The following is a 16,318-nucleotide window of genomic DNA, read 5'->3' as shown; positions in this document are numbered from 1 at the left end:
TTCTACTTTATATGTTGTAGAAATTAAAAAAAAAAAGTATTAAAGACAGGAAAACCCCACTAGGAAAATGTGCTGGCCCAAAACACAAGCCCAGTCATTTCACTGAAAAAGTAGATTGCTTCATCTTTAAAACAACAACAAAAAACTCCAATTAAGGACCAACTGCACAAACGGGCACATAAGTAAAGCCCTAACACAGCCGTCGCAGCAGGTGGCCTGTGGACTCTCTTCCACATGGGCAAGGTGCCAATGAAGCTCTGTCCTTGCACACACTGCCCCTAGCTGCTTCTAGACTCAACTCCAGTCATTAGGCCTGACATCGACCCAGCACGAGGCCACTCAAACTGGCCTTTTTGTCTCAGGTCCCTAGAACTTTTCCCAGCCCAACCTTCCCAATCAAGATTGATTATGTTTCTATTATAACCCACCCCAATAAAGTGGAGATGTCCTTCAAAAGTTCCAGTCTCAAGCCAGGACCCAATGTCTATGTAGTTTTAGGCTTTAACTAATGTAGCCAGTGCCACGTTAGGATAAATGGGCTTCTCTGGTCCTGAAGCTGGATAATACCCATGCTGCTAAAGGCTCCCAAAGTGTCAAGTTTAGTGTGGCCATGTGGGTGGGGGATAGCAGCCAGCTCCTGGAAATTTCCAGCCTGTGAGTCGGTCAGTTGTGTGAAGAGATGTGTGCTACTGTTCACCCAATCACTGGACAGGGTTAACTGCCCAGGGCCTGAGCGTCCTTCCCCCACATGGGGAGTTCTTCACTATGCGTCCACTCCCCCTTGGTAGTAACTGCTTTTACAAACATGCGGGACCCTTGAGGGCACATACAACTTGGATAGGATTACCTCTGAGGAGCTAGCTGTCCTGGGGACAACTGAAGACCAGCCTTCCAGCTCACCCACTGGAGTTGTAGTCTTAGAATTCAGACTTCTCCTGACCTGTGCTTTCCTTCCCAGGGACAGGCCCAACAGGAAGTTACCACCATTTTTTTTTTTTTTTTACTTCAGTCTTATTGTCCTAAGACTAGTATCCACTGTACATGTGGTTATCACTGGCCACAAGGACACCATCACATAGGGACCACGCATCCTGGTGCCATGACAGTCAGATGCCTTGACATCTCTGGGCTATTGGAAAAGCTAAGTGATGTGGGATTCAGGTGAACATAACTCTGGCAGAGACCCAGGACTCAGAAAGCAGCTCTCCTAGGGAGCAATTCTATTATTTTTTTCTATGATGACATGCTCAATACTCTCTAAAGAATGTGAAGAAATCAATAACCCTTATGACCAACGACCCAAAGTATATCTGAAACATATACCTCTATAACTTCGGCCACAGCACTAACTGAGAATAATCAAATTCTTATGACATTTTCCCTGGGCGTTCAGTCTGGAACAGGACTCTGAGGGTACAGCCAGCTCTTCGTAGGGCTGGTGTGGGTTATGAGATGGTGGCCACTGTTCTAAGAGCTACAGGTGAGGTGACTAAGACTCGGCTACCCAGGGGAGACTGGCATGGGCCTGGCTCTTTGGCACCTCTGCAAATAGCATCTTTTTCACTCACCAACCAAGAATCAAAGAATCATAGCCCTCTAGAGCTACACGGACACAGGCTTAGTGATGCTGGCAGCTGACTGTCAGAGAAGAAGGAGGCAGGACAGTGACTGAGACAGTCATCAGACACAGTCCACATGTGGAGATGTGGGAACACCGGAGACGTTCTCCCGTTGCTGGTGGGAGTGCTAGCCTCGCTAGAGACTTACAGCCTCTTATTGTTCACAAGTGTACAGTTGTCATCTGGCCTAGCTCTGAGGTTCTGGACATGGGAATGGGACAACGGTAAGCCAGAGAGGACAAAAGAAAAGCATCCTCTTCTGCAGCATAGGAGGCAAGCTGGACGGCTGCTGTCAGGGAAAGGCAGGCTGAGGAAACAGTGACTTCTGCAGGGGAGAGCTATCATTAGAGACTGGCTGCCTCAAAGAGGAGTCACCAGCTTTCCCCTCAGCATAACAAGGGCATTAGCCTGACTCTGCCTTGGGCAGAATTCAGGCTGCCCAAACACTGCCGGGGTGGGGCATGCGGATGGCCAGGCCTAGGCCTAGATCCTACCTAACTCAAGTGGCTAAAGTAATCACCAGTGTCATGGTCAGCTTTACAAGGAAGACCTATCGTTTTTGGTTACTTTTGGTGGCCTTCAGCCCTAAAGGATATCTATCTCATCAGAGAGGCAGCCTTTCCCCCTTGCCATTTTTCTGGACAAACATCTCTCTGGGTCAGCTCAGAGTTGTGGGCCAGTGGTTATCGTGGCAGGAAGCCCCAGAAATAGTCTGTCCTGGAGTTCAGGGGACCCCAGCTGGGCCACCACAGGCCCCAGAAGTCAGTCAGTGGCAGGATGTGGTAGAGTACTTTCTGTAAGTTTAGCTAGTTCAAGGAAATTAAAAATCTAATCCAAGTCTGCAATGACAGAGTCCCCCATCTCCAGGGAGGAGACTTTTAAAGGTGCCCAAAGGAACTGAATTATTCTAAATTACACAGCAGCTTCGACGTTTGCTCAATATCCATTCTCACGTGCTGTCTACAGCCCGGGCAATGTACACGTGACCTGCTGTCTGCAGCCTAATGAGCTCCTTTCTCAGCAATCTGAGCAACATGTAAAACTGTGCCCAGTTTGCAAAAGTAAAAAAATCACATTTGTGCTTCCGTGAAAGGACAAAACCCATAAATCTTAGGTAATTTCAGTCTACTACCTAGTTTAGCTCTGAAATGTATAAGGGACATGAATTTAAATACTGAGGAGAGGTTCTCTATATATTTAAATGTAAATAATTACATATTTAAAAAAGTACAGTGTGATTTCAATCCATCTGTATGACATATAAGAAGCTGTGTTTCCAACATTATAAATGTAACCCATGACATGCAAGATAACAGAACATTACTATCTGAGCCCTCTATTAGCAACCTTTCGAAAAATCCTTCAACAAATGGTAAAAAAACAAAAAAAATGAGTTTTTAAGAGACGAATGAATTAGCAGAAAACAAAGCATCAAGGAGAGACATCTTACCACCGAGCGAGATCATTATTATTTGTGTCTATTCCATTAAACAAAGAATTAGGAATGCCAACATATTGATTTGTTTTCTAATTGTAATTGTTTTGAAACACAGGAAAGGGTCCTCAGTACAAACACAGTGTGAAGGGATGCAGGACCTATAAGCAGGTGATGGCTGATGTGGTAGCCTCTTACCTGAACCCTGGTCTCTCCATGACTGCCCAGAATGGCCATGTGTGGAGCCTGATCTGTAGGAGCCGTGGCCCTGTCTCCCCTGCCTCCCTGTGGGAACATGGGCAACACATCAGTACACGGCCACTCAGCCTGTCTCACACTTAATGGTGCAGTAAGTGAGAGCAAGCCAGGGAACATTCAGTGTGCTCAGAGCAGCACAGTGGGACTGACGGACTCCAAAGGCCGAAAGAGATCAGCCAGTCTGTACTGGGAGCCAGATGGCAGCCTAGGACAGGAAGAACCAGCTCACCATGTGCCTTTTGGGGTCTCGTTCCTTACCTAGAGGCAACAACCGTCAAAGCTAGCACCTCCAGCATGGAGGCCCACTTACAGTTGCTTTAGGTAACACAAGGATACGGATACTTTTCCCTTGAGCGGTCTCCGGGCATGTGGTGAGCTCTCCAATGCTTCTCACAAATGCATGAACATCTTTACAGTCTGACATCGCCCTGGGATCACTGATTTCCACTAACCATGCACTACCTTGCACTTAAGGTATCTTTATTTCACGTGTTCCACAGGAGGATGAGTTCCTGTCATAAGTGCCAATCACAGGCTCTGGGGTGTGTCTGATCAGTGTGGCATTTGGCCAGGAACCCCCAAGTGCAACACATGCATGATGTGACCTTCAGAGACTAAACCCCTCTTCTGTTTGGAGGCATGGTGGCCAGAAAGGATAAGGATCCACACACCCATACCACTAAGTTCACCCAGTAGTAACCAAGAGGTCCCAAGGATGCTGGCACTTTCCCCAGGGCCACCTCTTACCCGGGCCCAGGACAATCCACGGGGCGCCTCCTGAGCCCATTTCCTCCACTGTCAGAGCAGTTGCTGTCCTGAGAGCACATTCCTGATAACAGCACCCCAAAACCTTTAAAGGCTCCTCAATTTGTAATGGATATTACAAACATCAGCTCTTACCCTACTCCCTGAGCAAGGCCTCCTGACTGGCGGTGGACAATGGGCATATTGGGATGCCCCTTACTGACACCCTCGCCACGGGGCTCCTTGGTTGTCTGGACCACTGGCGGTGTGGAACGTGGCCAGAGCCCCTGAGGACAGCAGATGTATGATGTCCTTCAGAGGCATGGACATATGTCATGGACAGCAGTGAAGGAAGACCAGCCAGTGTTCAACATGGTGGGAAGTGCTGTGTAGAAGGCTGAGTGAGACCCTTGACAGGAACTTCAGAAATTTATCATCTTTCGACGGGTCTCATTTTAGGCCACAGAACCGTAAGACTTTTTACAGTTCCTTTTTAAATGTTTTCCTTTTGAGATTATAATTTAATTGCAACATTTCTCCCTTCCTCCAAGTCCCTCCCATTTTCCCCTCCCTACTTGCCTTTAAAATCATGATCTTTTTTTCCACTGTCACTCTGCACATGTATGTATATTAGATGTTGAATTTTTCTAATGCCCCTTGGTTATGAGAAAAAATAAACCTCAACTTTTGTCCTATAGACAAACACTATCCATGTAGTCTTTAACTAGGGGAATTGTGAGAATTCCCCTAGGGAGGCATTAGAGAAGGAGTTCTTTATTCAATTAACAAATGAATCCTTTCTGAAATGTTTCTCCTTATGGGACCAGAATTTATGTTACAAAGACAGCCCAGTCATATTCATCTGTCATAATTTCACCACTCTCTTATCAGGTAAGTCTCCATGAGCCCTAGCACATTAAGTGACAGGAAGAGGGACGTACCCAGCCCTCGCCCACCTGTGTAATGAGAGTTCCAATGTATCCTGCCTACAATTCGTCGGTTCTCCTTGGAGCAGGCCTTGCAGACCACTGCCTTCAGGTTGTGGAACGTGGTGAGCCACGATCTCTGTGAACAGATCAGATGAAAATGCTCCGTCAAAGAGCGGGGCTGAATGGAGCAGGGTGTGAGGTGGCAGGGGTGGGATTCAACCTCCTAGAGGTCTCTGTCCCCACAACATCAACCAGTGTAGAGGCATGCTCTCCGCCAGGTAAAGATGGAGACCTCTCTATTCCCATGATCTGAAGAGGGTCTTAGATGACCGTTCCCCTCCAGAGTCCCCTGGAAACGGAGGCAAATACCTACGATGTCTGCTTCTACCTTGTGTAGATTAAATAGTAATGGCTAAAAAAATCTACTCTCTGGACAATCTAAGAACACCGAGTGGAGGTGCTAGGGTAAAACAACGGCAGCACACAGGGGCATGAATGTTAGCTGTTCTGGTAGCTTCTTGAATTACTAGTGAGATTTCATCCTAGATAATTCTTTTAAGTGGGCTTGGTGAGAGACCGGGTGCTCAAGGAGGAATTGTGTATTTTGAGGTACACAAATAGGATAATGGGCAGCTGTGATCCAGGGCTGCATCTCCTTCTGTGGCTGCCAGAGCCATGTCCAGATCTGAGAAGGGGCTGCCCACGTGTTCTGCTCCTCTAAGTTCTAAACACTCACAAACCCTGCAACACCCTGGAACTTTGGTGAGAAATGGTGACGGCGACACATTGCCAAATGTTTTCCCTTTGGTGTGAAAACTTGGGAGTGTTTTATCTAACAGATCAGCATGTTCTCTCTCAGTCACACTGCCTTCTCATCCCTGTGGGTAAGAAAACATTCCAAATGAGCTTGGCGGGAGGCCTCATTTGGAAATCTTCCAGGAATCATGAAGCAATTGTACTGAGAAGGCTGAGGCAGCAGTCAGGGTCCCCAGGACATGGGCAGCCTTTTGTAGCAGGAGAGTCTCCTCCAACTAGTCTGCCGTTTGGGGGAACCCCTCTACAGACGGTGCAAGCCCTTCTCTCAGCTCATTCTCCCTACAGAAGCCATTAGCCATGTGAATACCAACTGATGCTCTGAGCAAGAGGACCTCATGTGTGTAGAGCAGATACAGAGACGTGAGCATGGTCCTGACAGCTGTGTGAGGTGATGGGGGTGACGCCAGAGAACACGCCTGCTTTCCTAAAGCTTCCTGAAGTGCGATGGGCAGACTTCCAGGCACACTACAGCGACCGACTTCAAACGTACTCATCGTTCTGATATACAAGAACCAGAACTCACATTTTGTTCCAAAAGAGTCTCCACGCCATATCCTTTTTCAGACTGCAGGTACTTCTGATGGAAAAGCTTGCCGTCAAATACATTCCAGGGCATAAAGTCGCTGGTTGTCCAAGGGAAGCCACATGCACTGTTGACTAGTACCAATGTGGTGAGGCCACGGACAAGGAGGGACCCCAGCTGCACAGCTCTGGAGTTGATGTAATCCAGCTGTGGAGACATACGTGCACAGAGAGCTCAAAATGGAGAGTCAGAGCAAAAGTTAAATGTGAGCAGCAAAAAGATAACCCAAGGGTCTCGAGACCCTTTAAGTCTTCAGAACAGATGCTTGCAAAGCCCTCAACAGGGAGCTGGGCCTCTTCTGAATGAACGAGGCCTGACAAGCAGAAGGATGACAGGAGCCCCTCCCGTCCCCCAGGACCACATCTTGGTTCGCCATTCACCCACTAGGGCAGCAGGTGCTCACATGGGCTCTCTCCTTACACCGATCCAGAAAGTCATCCTGGTTGTGGTGGTTTAAATGGGACCAGCTCCCATGAGCTCATAAGTTTGAATGCTTGATCCTCAGTTGGTGGAACTGTTTGAAAAGGATTAAGAGGTGTGGCCTTGTTGGAGGAGGAGGAGGCCTGTCACTGGGGGTGGGCTTTGAAGTTTCAATAGCCCACACCATTCCCAGTCCCACCCCCTCCCACTCCCCCTCCCCCCACCCTCCGGCCTGCCTGCTTTGGCCTTGCGGATCATATATGAGCTCTTAGCTACTGTTCTTCTACCTCTCCTGTCTGCCTGCTGCCATATCTCCCATCATGATGATCAAGGACACAACTGTCTGATCTTAGCAATAGAAAAGTAACTGAGACACGGATGTAGGAAAATCTAGGCTATCACACGATGTGGTCGCTAGGTAAAACTTATAAGATCATTTATTGTTGGGCTTATTCTCCTGAAAAACACTGAGAGAGAAGCTCCCTGTGGTTCTTTTTTTTTTTTTTTTTTTCTTTTCTTTTTCGGAGCTGGGACCGAACCCAGGGCCTTGCGCTTGCCAGGCAAGCGCTCTACCACTGAGCTAAATCCCCAACCCCTGCTCCCTGTGTTTCTAAAAACCATATTTAACTTCATTTTGACTGAATACCATTAAGAATAAAGTGCCACATGGTATAATCTCGAAGGGTGCCTGAGTTTTTACAAATTAAGAATGTCTTGCCTTAACTCTGGAGAGATGGTTCAGTGGTGAAGTGGTTGCTCTTCCAGAGGACCTGGGTTTGACTCCCAGCACCCACATGGCAACTGTCTATAACCTCAGCTACAAGGACTCAATGCTCTCTTCTGGCTTTTGCAGGCAGAGTACAGAGGTGCACATGGTGACAGATGTGCATGCAGGCAAAAGACTTACTCATACACATAAAATTAAAATAGATAAAGAAAAATCTCAAAAAGAGGGAGTCTCTTGCTAACACGAAATACTTCTTTTCTTTGTTAAATCCATCTGTACATTCAACATTTTTTGTTGTTGTTCTTGATGGAGAAAAGCTGCCCTTTATGCTACAAAAGGTTCCACATCCCACAGGAAGCCACACATATTCCCTGTGGATCTGTGATGCTGCTCAGGCTGAAGTTATCAACCCTACTGAAAGGGGAGCACAGTGAGTCAGTCACCTTCTGAGCATCTGCTTTGCTCACAGTGACCAATGCTACCTTAAACACCATTACATATCTAAGAGTTAATAAAACTGAAAAAAGGTTCGAGAAGGTGATCAGTGTTTTAACCCTTTTATACACAAGGCCCCGCTTAAGTGTCTTTGGCAATTATTTTAAAAACCATGTGTCCTGTAGCGCATAGCTGTAGTTCCAGAATGGAGGAGGCCAAGGCACGCTGACTGCCACAGGTTCATGACTTGCCTGGCCTGCATGGTGAATTCCAGGCCAGTAGAGGATACAGTATGAGACCCTGCATTTTATTTTGCAAAATAAAAACATTGTTTATAATGAACCTGGATCACTACAGATCCAGCCTTTAATCTTAAGGGGCAAGTTTCAGCTGCGCGAACTGTTTATGGACTCTGGGAAGCTCGTTCCTTAGACAGAGCCACTTGGGAATACTCTGTAGGCTCTGACGGGGCTCTTCACTAATGTCAAACTTCTATGCATGGTCTGCATAGGGTCTGCTATGAGCAGAACTGAATTTAATGAACTATTCTCAAAGCCCACTAATACAAACCTATTTTCCTTTCATTTACTCTCTGAGCAAAGTGAGTTGATGTCCAGATGCATGAGATGTTCTTTCTTTCACTTGTTTTATCAAGACTACATTCTTTGGGGGAGGTGGGTAGGGCTCTCTATGTAGCCCTGGCTGTCTTGGAACTTGCTATGTCGATCCTGCCTCTGCCTGTCTCCATCCCAGGAGCTGGGATTAAAGGAATGTACCACAACATCTAGCAAGAGTGCAAGTCTGGACCTATAGATCATATGTTTAATTTGTACCTAGACAATTCAATTTAGGAAAACAGTTATGAATGGTATTGCTTTCATATTTCAGTTTCTTGTGCTCACTGGTAATATGTGGGCATGCAATTGAATTCTGTATGAGGGTCTGTCATCCTGTTTTGTTTTGTTTTTGCAACTCCCTTGAGACTTTCCTTTCAGAGAACTTCTGGAGAAGATGGCAGAACAGAAGCCACGTTGGATGCAGTCGCTGATTACAGTTTGGGAATTAAAGGGAATATGAATATTTTATCACTCCATCTGCTACTTTTCCAAGTCCTGAAATAGATTTGATCAACACCTCAACCAGCCTCTCTACCATGGACCCATGGAATACTATGAACGGATCTGCGCCTGCCACTCAAACAGCCACTCCTTCCTTCTGAAGCAGCATTTCCTGCAAGCAAACTGGGCTGAAAACCTCCTACCAGGAAATCTACAAAGCAGCGGTGGAACAAATGTCACATAAGGGGTTCCCGGTGGCTGCCACCGGACACACAGTCAACACCGGAATGAGGAAACACATAACTTCCGAGGGAACTAAAGACAAACTCCCACAGGGCTTTGGGTACAGCTTCCAGTCCCGAGGGAAGGCAGGAACCTCAGCCCCACTGAGTTTACCTCAACTCTCCACAGCCTACAAAATGGTTATGAAAACTCCATGCACAAGGGGAGCTGGAAGCCCACAGCAGAGAAAATGGGGCCACTTAAAAGCAAAAGAGAACACAACCTGGACCAGGACCAAGGAGACAAAGTGGCAGAGCAGTCAAAGAGGAAAAACCAACACTCAGATTCAGCTCACATTTTCTTTTAAGTCCACCCAGCTCTCCTTCCCCGCGACAGCTATTCCTTATCTACAAGCACGGAAGGCACTGCAATAGGCCAATGCTGTCCCCTACTGTTCACCTTCCGCACTCTTATTCTTCTTTCTTAACTTTTTCTTCTCTTTTAAATCTCCCTTTTCTTTTCTGATACTTATTCCACTTGGCTGACTTGGCTTACTACCACTGAGTATATATCTTTACTTCTTTGTAGTCTACAATGAATGCAAACCCCCACACATCTTCCCCGTTCCCCCTCTATTACCAGGCCTATGCAGGCCCCTCTCCTCTGCTTCCCATCTAACAGCCCAAGCTTACTGTTAGCCCCACAGCAACCGTTCACCTCCTCAGTACTGCATTCGTCTTAGCCTTGTTGTGTTCACAGCACCGCCAGGGTCCATTCACTTTCTACACTAATCCCTACTTAGCAAGTGTGTTCTGTAGTCACCTGCGACTCCATTACTGGAGTGGTTTAACTACCGGAGCTGCAGACAGTTCTCAAACCACAGGGGCGGACTGTAGACAGAGCCCGGTGCCTGGGACAGCAGTCTAAGAGATGAAAACAGTTCTACAACCTCGCCTCCTCCAAACACTGCAAACGTGACCACTTAGAGAAGAGAGGCAAGCCGAATCAAAGAACACAACTAACACATCTTTACCCGGTAGTCAAACCGCAGATAGGCAAATTCCAGGGCACAAACACACATAACACGAAAAGCCAAGGCAACTCATCTCCAGAAATCACCAACCGTATACGAATGACTCATAACTAATGATATTTAGATGAAATTCTGGATGTATGATTGAAGAGAATGATTATAAATATGGTAAACATTGTGAGGAGGACTCCAGTATTTTCTATGAGAATACAAACAGGCAACAGAAAGGGATAAGACACCAATCCACAACCTAAAGGGAATAAGAGATAAATACGGAAGAAAACCTAACCAGACCAGAGAAAGAATGAAAAACACAATAGGAAATCAAAGTCCAGTGGGACGTCTCGTCTCAGTGGAAGAACGAGTCTAGTGGGATGTCTGGGTGGTAGAACGGATCACATGGACACAGAGTATCAAGGTACAAACTCTGCTTCTTGGTGCAGACCCAGGATCCCCTTAGATTTCTCCAGTGCCCCTCCCTTTCAGTCTTTCTTCAGGCCATCTCCACTCCTTTGTGACATTCACAGATCCCATGGTACCACTTTCTGCCTGGGACCTCCAGAGTCCACACTGATCTGGGACCCAGGAGGCAACTTTGACTATCCTACTTGGCCTCCATTCCAGCCTCTCCAGAGCTCCTTTAGTCCTGCTGAAGTCTGCCAGCAGGCGCCCTTCTTCTCACCCCCTGAAGACTCTACCTCTTGGTGCAAATCTCCTTCTTTCCCACTGCCCTGTTCAGCCTTGCCTTTCAGGCCATCTCCATTCCTCTGTGATACCCCTGAACTCTACAAACACTCTCTATCAGAGGCCGTACAGTTACCACACTTGGCTGGGTCTCAGCAAGACACAGACTTGAGCAGCAAATACAGCATGCCTCCTACAGAAGGCAGAAATCCTATTGCAACAAGCCCTGAGAAAGCATTCAGCTGACGCACAGGACAAGGGCTTTAAAACAGCAATTATGAATGAATATAAGGTCCTTAAAGAGGATCTAAATAAATGCCTGAATGAAGACTGAAAACAAACAAGTAGTTGAATAAAATAATCGAAATATTTCAAGACAAGAAATAGAATCACTAAAGAAAAATCAAGTTAAAAAAAAAACAGAAATGAAAAACTTAAGATAACAAACAAAAGCCCTCAAGGTAAGCTCACCAGCAGATATGAACTCAAAAACCATGTAGCAGAAAGGACAGCGCAGTCAAATACAATTCTAAATCTAAAACAAATTCAGACACAAATATCCAGGAAATCCAAGACACTATAAACAGACCAAACCTTTGAATGATAGGTACAAAGGGAGAAGAAGCCCAGGTCAAAAGCACAGGAAATATTTTTAACAAAAAACACAGAAGAAAATTTCCCCAATCTAAATAATAATAATAATAATAATAATAATAATAATAATAATAATAATAATAAAAGATGCCTATCAACATACAAGAAGTACACAGAACACCAAATAGATAGGACCAGAAATTCCCCATGACATAAAGATCAAAAGATTATATATGCAGAGCAAAGAAAGGACATTAAAAGCTACAAGGGAAAAAGACCAAGTCATATAAAGGCAGGTCCATTAGAAAAACACTTGACTTTTTGATAGAGGCTCCTGAAGCCAGAAAAACCTGGATGGATATTCTACAAACTTGAGAGAGAATGGATGCCAGCCAGACTACTATACAGAGTAAACTATCAACCACAGTCAACAGAGAAAAAAAAATCCTATGATAAAACCAAATTTAAGCAATTTCTACCTATTTCTGTCTATTTATACAAGACACTAGAAGGAAAACTTCAGAAACTTCTGTACTTAACTCAAGAAGTTAAGTCCAGTAAAAACAGACACAAGGAGTAAATAATCCCAGAACAGCAAATCAAAACAACGGCAAACCCACCTACGCCATAACAAAATAACAGGAATCAATAAACACCGATCACTGGTAACTCTCAATATTCATGGTCTTGATTCCTCAATAGAAAGACACAGACTAACAGACGAGATTAAGAAACAGGTTCTATCTTTCTGCTGCACCCATAAAATACCCTCACCATCACTGGCAGACATCACCTTAGGGTACACTGCAGATGTATTTGTGTTTATATTTTCACATGGGCTCTGTCAATTATTTGTCATGGGTCATGTGTTCTCTTTAAAGTACCAGAAGCAGGTGCGTCCTACGGGAATGTAAGGCGAAGTCCACACTGAGTTACTATACCTGTGAGGAGACCAGTGAGCACTGACTTGCATTCACAGCTTGTGCAGCTATGACCAGGCAGAGAGCCTAGGACTCTCAGTGAACTCTAAGCTCTCCTGCACTTCCTTAGGGTCAAGTAGCAGCAGACTCCTGTGTTGCAGGAATTGGACTGTCCTTTATATACTTCCAACAAGTGCTGATGGTTTTTCTAAACTATAAGAAATTGCTTTAATTCGTATAATTATTCTAAGTTACATGTATTCCTTAGTTTATATACATATATGTTCTAATGCTTTGTCCTGCCCCCAGCTGGCTTTGACTGGTAATAAAGAATTGCTGTACAGCCTACGTTGTGACAAGGAAGCAGAGAGATCAGAATTAAGGGCCCACAGACACGTAAGAACCTGGGAAAGAGGCCCCAGGGGTCGCTCTGTGATTGGGTCTAGGGGTAGCAGAGATGAAATAAAGATTTAAAAGGTGTTAACTAAGGAATACTAGAGGGGAGTGTGTGCTAGCTGCAGGGAGGTTTGGAAGTACCCAGTCATTAAGCTAGTCAAGGTTTATCAAAATTAAACTGCCGTGTGTGTGTGTGTGTGTGTGTGTGTGTGTGTGTGTGTGTGTGTGTGTGTCTGTGTCTGGGAGGGAGCTCCAGGCAGAGTAACAGTTCAGCACCACACATATAGAAACGAATGCTCTTCAGTATCTACAAAGGATTTGTTTTAAGACACCCAAAATCCACAGAAGCAACGAGTCCCTTGTACAAAATGACCAGGGATATGAGGACGGTCTAGCCATATCTGTCACCCCCCTGATTACCAAGAGATGATTCAGCTGAGCTGGCTGGCTAGGTGGGTGTCCTCTTCCTCCCTCACCATGCCATGTGTGTCACTCCTGAAGCTGCACTCAATCTTAGAGAACAACTTACGCAAACATGTCCTCTGCTAGAATCCTGAAACAGTATCTGCACATGCCCTGCACACATGCTCCTGCTTCAAGTCGCCTCTAGATTAGTTATACCCAGTGTAATGCAAATACCATCTAAAGAGTCGTTATGCAGTGTTACATGGGAATAATGACCAGGAAAAAGAGCTGTACACATGCAGTTCTTACAAAGTTATTTTCAGTTAATGGCTAGTTGGGGAACCTATGGCTACAGAGAGAGAGAGTATAAAAATATGTACGTAGATCTTTACACATATAGCACAATTCTGCATTTTAAAAAAAATGCATACACAAACATAGTTTTGAAGCAATTCTGAGCTACCGTATGCTTAATGTAAGCAGCATAAGTGGCAGATCTAAAGTCACTCCACTATACATGGTCTCTGGGGCTCCCCTTTCCTCAATAAAACCACAAAGTAAATGTGAAGCATTGCATGCTGGGTGAGGATACAGGAAGGGCAGCCTGGCTTCACTGCTGTGCACCAGTGGATGTGAGGGTGAGCTTGGACCAGAGAAAGCACTGTTTCTCTGACAAAGGCTTCTCAAACTGTGAGACAACCAGACCAGGAGCTGCAACAACCTGGGCTCCTGAGAAGCAGGGTATAGCAGCTGTCAGTGTTGGGAAGGACAGCCATCTTGGAGTTACTGACAGAGGATAACAATCTTTTGTGGAGACACCCTCACCAAACATGCCCACCTTGCATGTCCTATGAAGTGCCAACTACAACAGCAGAAAGGCTGGGAAGAATACTGACATGGGTACACCCATGGCCGTGATCGATGACCGTGACCATACCTGTAAGTGCATAAGCTGGGAGGTTGATTTTCCTTGGAGGCACAAGGCCTGAGCGATAAATGCATGCAGATCTTCCAGGGAAAGAGTGTCCACCTGAAAGCACAGGAAAGGGCCAGTGTGAGCCCCACTGAAAACAACCAACACTCTTTGTCGTGGGTCTCAGTTACTAAACAGGGTGTGTTTACACACACACACACACACACACACACACACACACACGCATGCATACATACACACGAACACAGGCACACACACATACACACGAACACACACACACACACACGAACACACACACACAAACACACGCATGCATACATACATACACACACACACACACGAACACACACACAGGCATACACACACACAAACACACGAATGCATACATACACACACACACGAACACACACACACACAGGCACACACACACACAGGCACACACACAAACACACGCATACTTAGGAAAATGTACATGTATACATGTATATGCACAGTGAGTGAACCAGTGGCGTGGGAAGATGGGGAGTGCACAGCCTCTGCCCTTATCATCTACAGCTCTAGGCCAAAAGCTCTCAAAAAGAGTAAACCATTCTGTATAAAATGTACAGACAGATGACTCGGAGGCTGAGATGGGGTGCCCATGGCTGGAGGAACATCTAACCTCGACAATCCTGGATGTAACCTCTGTCCTAAGATCCCAGCAACATAGCTCAGGGCCCCCCGACTCTGTGGATCAAAGAGTCAAAGTGTGGGGGAAAAATCCAAATGGAAACAGACAGGGACTAACTCAGCCTTTAAAATAAGTTATGTGATGAGGAGATCAGCTTCGCACATGCCTGAGGCTGACCCTGCCTGCGCTTAGGCACTATGAGAGTAGTCTTCAGTGCCAACTCTACCGGGCTCTGGGTCACCCTGGAAACACGCCTGTGGGTGTGTCTATGAGGGTGCTTCAGAATGGCTTGATCTGGACAGAAGACCCAGGCTGGACTCGGTGGGCACCATCCCATCCCATGGGGGGAGGTGTGGGGCGGGTCCTGGACTAATGAATGACTGAGCTGATCACCTGCATTCATTTTCCTCACTTCCTGATTGTGGAAGCAATGTGTCCTGCTGTTTCTGATGTCCCTGCTGCCCTGCCTTCCCCACCATAATGAACTACACATCCTCAAACTGTACAAACCAGAACAAACCCCCCCTCACTCAGCATTGCTTCTGACAGGTGTCTGACCACAGCAATGAGAAAGGCGACTAACCAAGTGTCTAGTTAGCTGTCCAGTGCTGTGATGAAATAGTGTGACCAGAGCAGCGTGGGGGGGGAGGGGCATTTGCTTACATTTCTAAATCCTAGGGCATCATCAAAGGAAGCCAAAGCACCAGGCGGCAGAAACTGAAGTGGAAGCCATGGAGAGTGCTGCCTACTAGCTTGCTTCCTATGGCTTGCTCTGTCTTTCATATGCCATCCAAGATCCCCAACCCAGGGATGACATCACCAACAGTAAGCTAAACCTCCAACACCAATCAAGAAAATGCACCTCGGGCTTCCCGACACGGCCACTTGATTGGGGCGTTTTCTCAATCAAGGTTCCCTCTTCCGAAATGACTCTGGCTTCTGTCAAACTGATATCCAAGCAGCCAGCACAGAGACCGCACCGGTAATCAACTAGAATCTGCCACATGCTAACCACTCCCACAGTAATCCTACTCTTACACAAGAGCTCTTCTGAGAGGAAGGAGTACACGGTGGCAGCAAAAACCAGGGCAGAAAGCAACATAACAGTGATAATCCTTCGGTAAAATTTAACCAAGGGCACCTGGAAAATAAAAGGCTTGCTTGTCTCTTTCAGATAAAATGGTCCCCACAAACCAGAAAGAATACTGGCTTTATACCACTCTCACCCTGAAAATTTCTGGTAAAGATACTTGACCCAGGTACAAGCTACCAGCCACATGCACACACAGGTCATGGAGACCTGGAAAGGCTGACCAACCAGCCAGGCCACTCCCTGCTCCATGTTTATTTTGAAGGCTACACCATTATTAGACAAAATCCTGCAGAAGTGGGATTTGTGACAAGGCCAAGCACACATATAGATGGTAAAATCCATG

At 46.0% G+C, this 16,318-nt stretch overlaps 1 protein-coding gene across 8 annotated transcripts in view; it reads right to left on the bottom strand.

Annotated features, from left to right (window-relative positions):
* The window catches only part of Fam120b (family with sequence similarity 120 member B), a 65,057-nt gene that overhangs the window by 3,311 nt on the left and 45,428 nt on the right, over positions 1-16,318 (bottom strand). For 6 of the 8 annotated variants that reach the window (XM_039110798.2, XM_039110806.2, XM_039110803.2 and 3 more), the window contains 4 exons: positions 14,216-14,308; positions 6,325-6,531; positions 5,013-5,121; positions 3,253-3,339 (listed from right to left, as the gene is read on the bottom strand). In XM_039110798.2, the coding sequence (XP_038966726.1) occupies positions 3,253-3,339; positions 5,013-5,121; positions 6,325-6,531; positions 14,216-14,308 (496 nt within the window). The remainder of the gene's footprint in view (positions 1-3,252; positions 3,340-5,012; positions 5,122-6,324; positions 6,532-14,215; positions 14,309-16,318) is intronic. The other 2 variants (XM_039110811.2, XM_039110812.2) reach the window with 2 other exon arrangements.

The sequence above is a fragment of the Rattus norvegicus genome, chromosome 1 (genome assembly GCF_036323735.1).
Source record: "Rattus norvegicus strain BN/NHsdMcwi chromosome 1, GRCr8, whole genome shotgun sequence".
Classification (NCBI taxonomy): Eukaryota; Metazoa; Chordata; class Mammalia; order Rodentia; family Muridae; genus Rattus; species Rattus norvegicus.
Note: the sequence above shows the minus strand (reverse complement) of the source record. Positions and strands in the feature narration are given on the sequence as shown.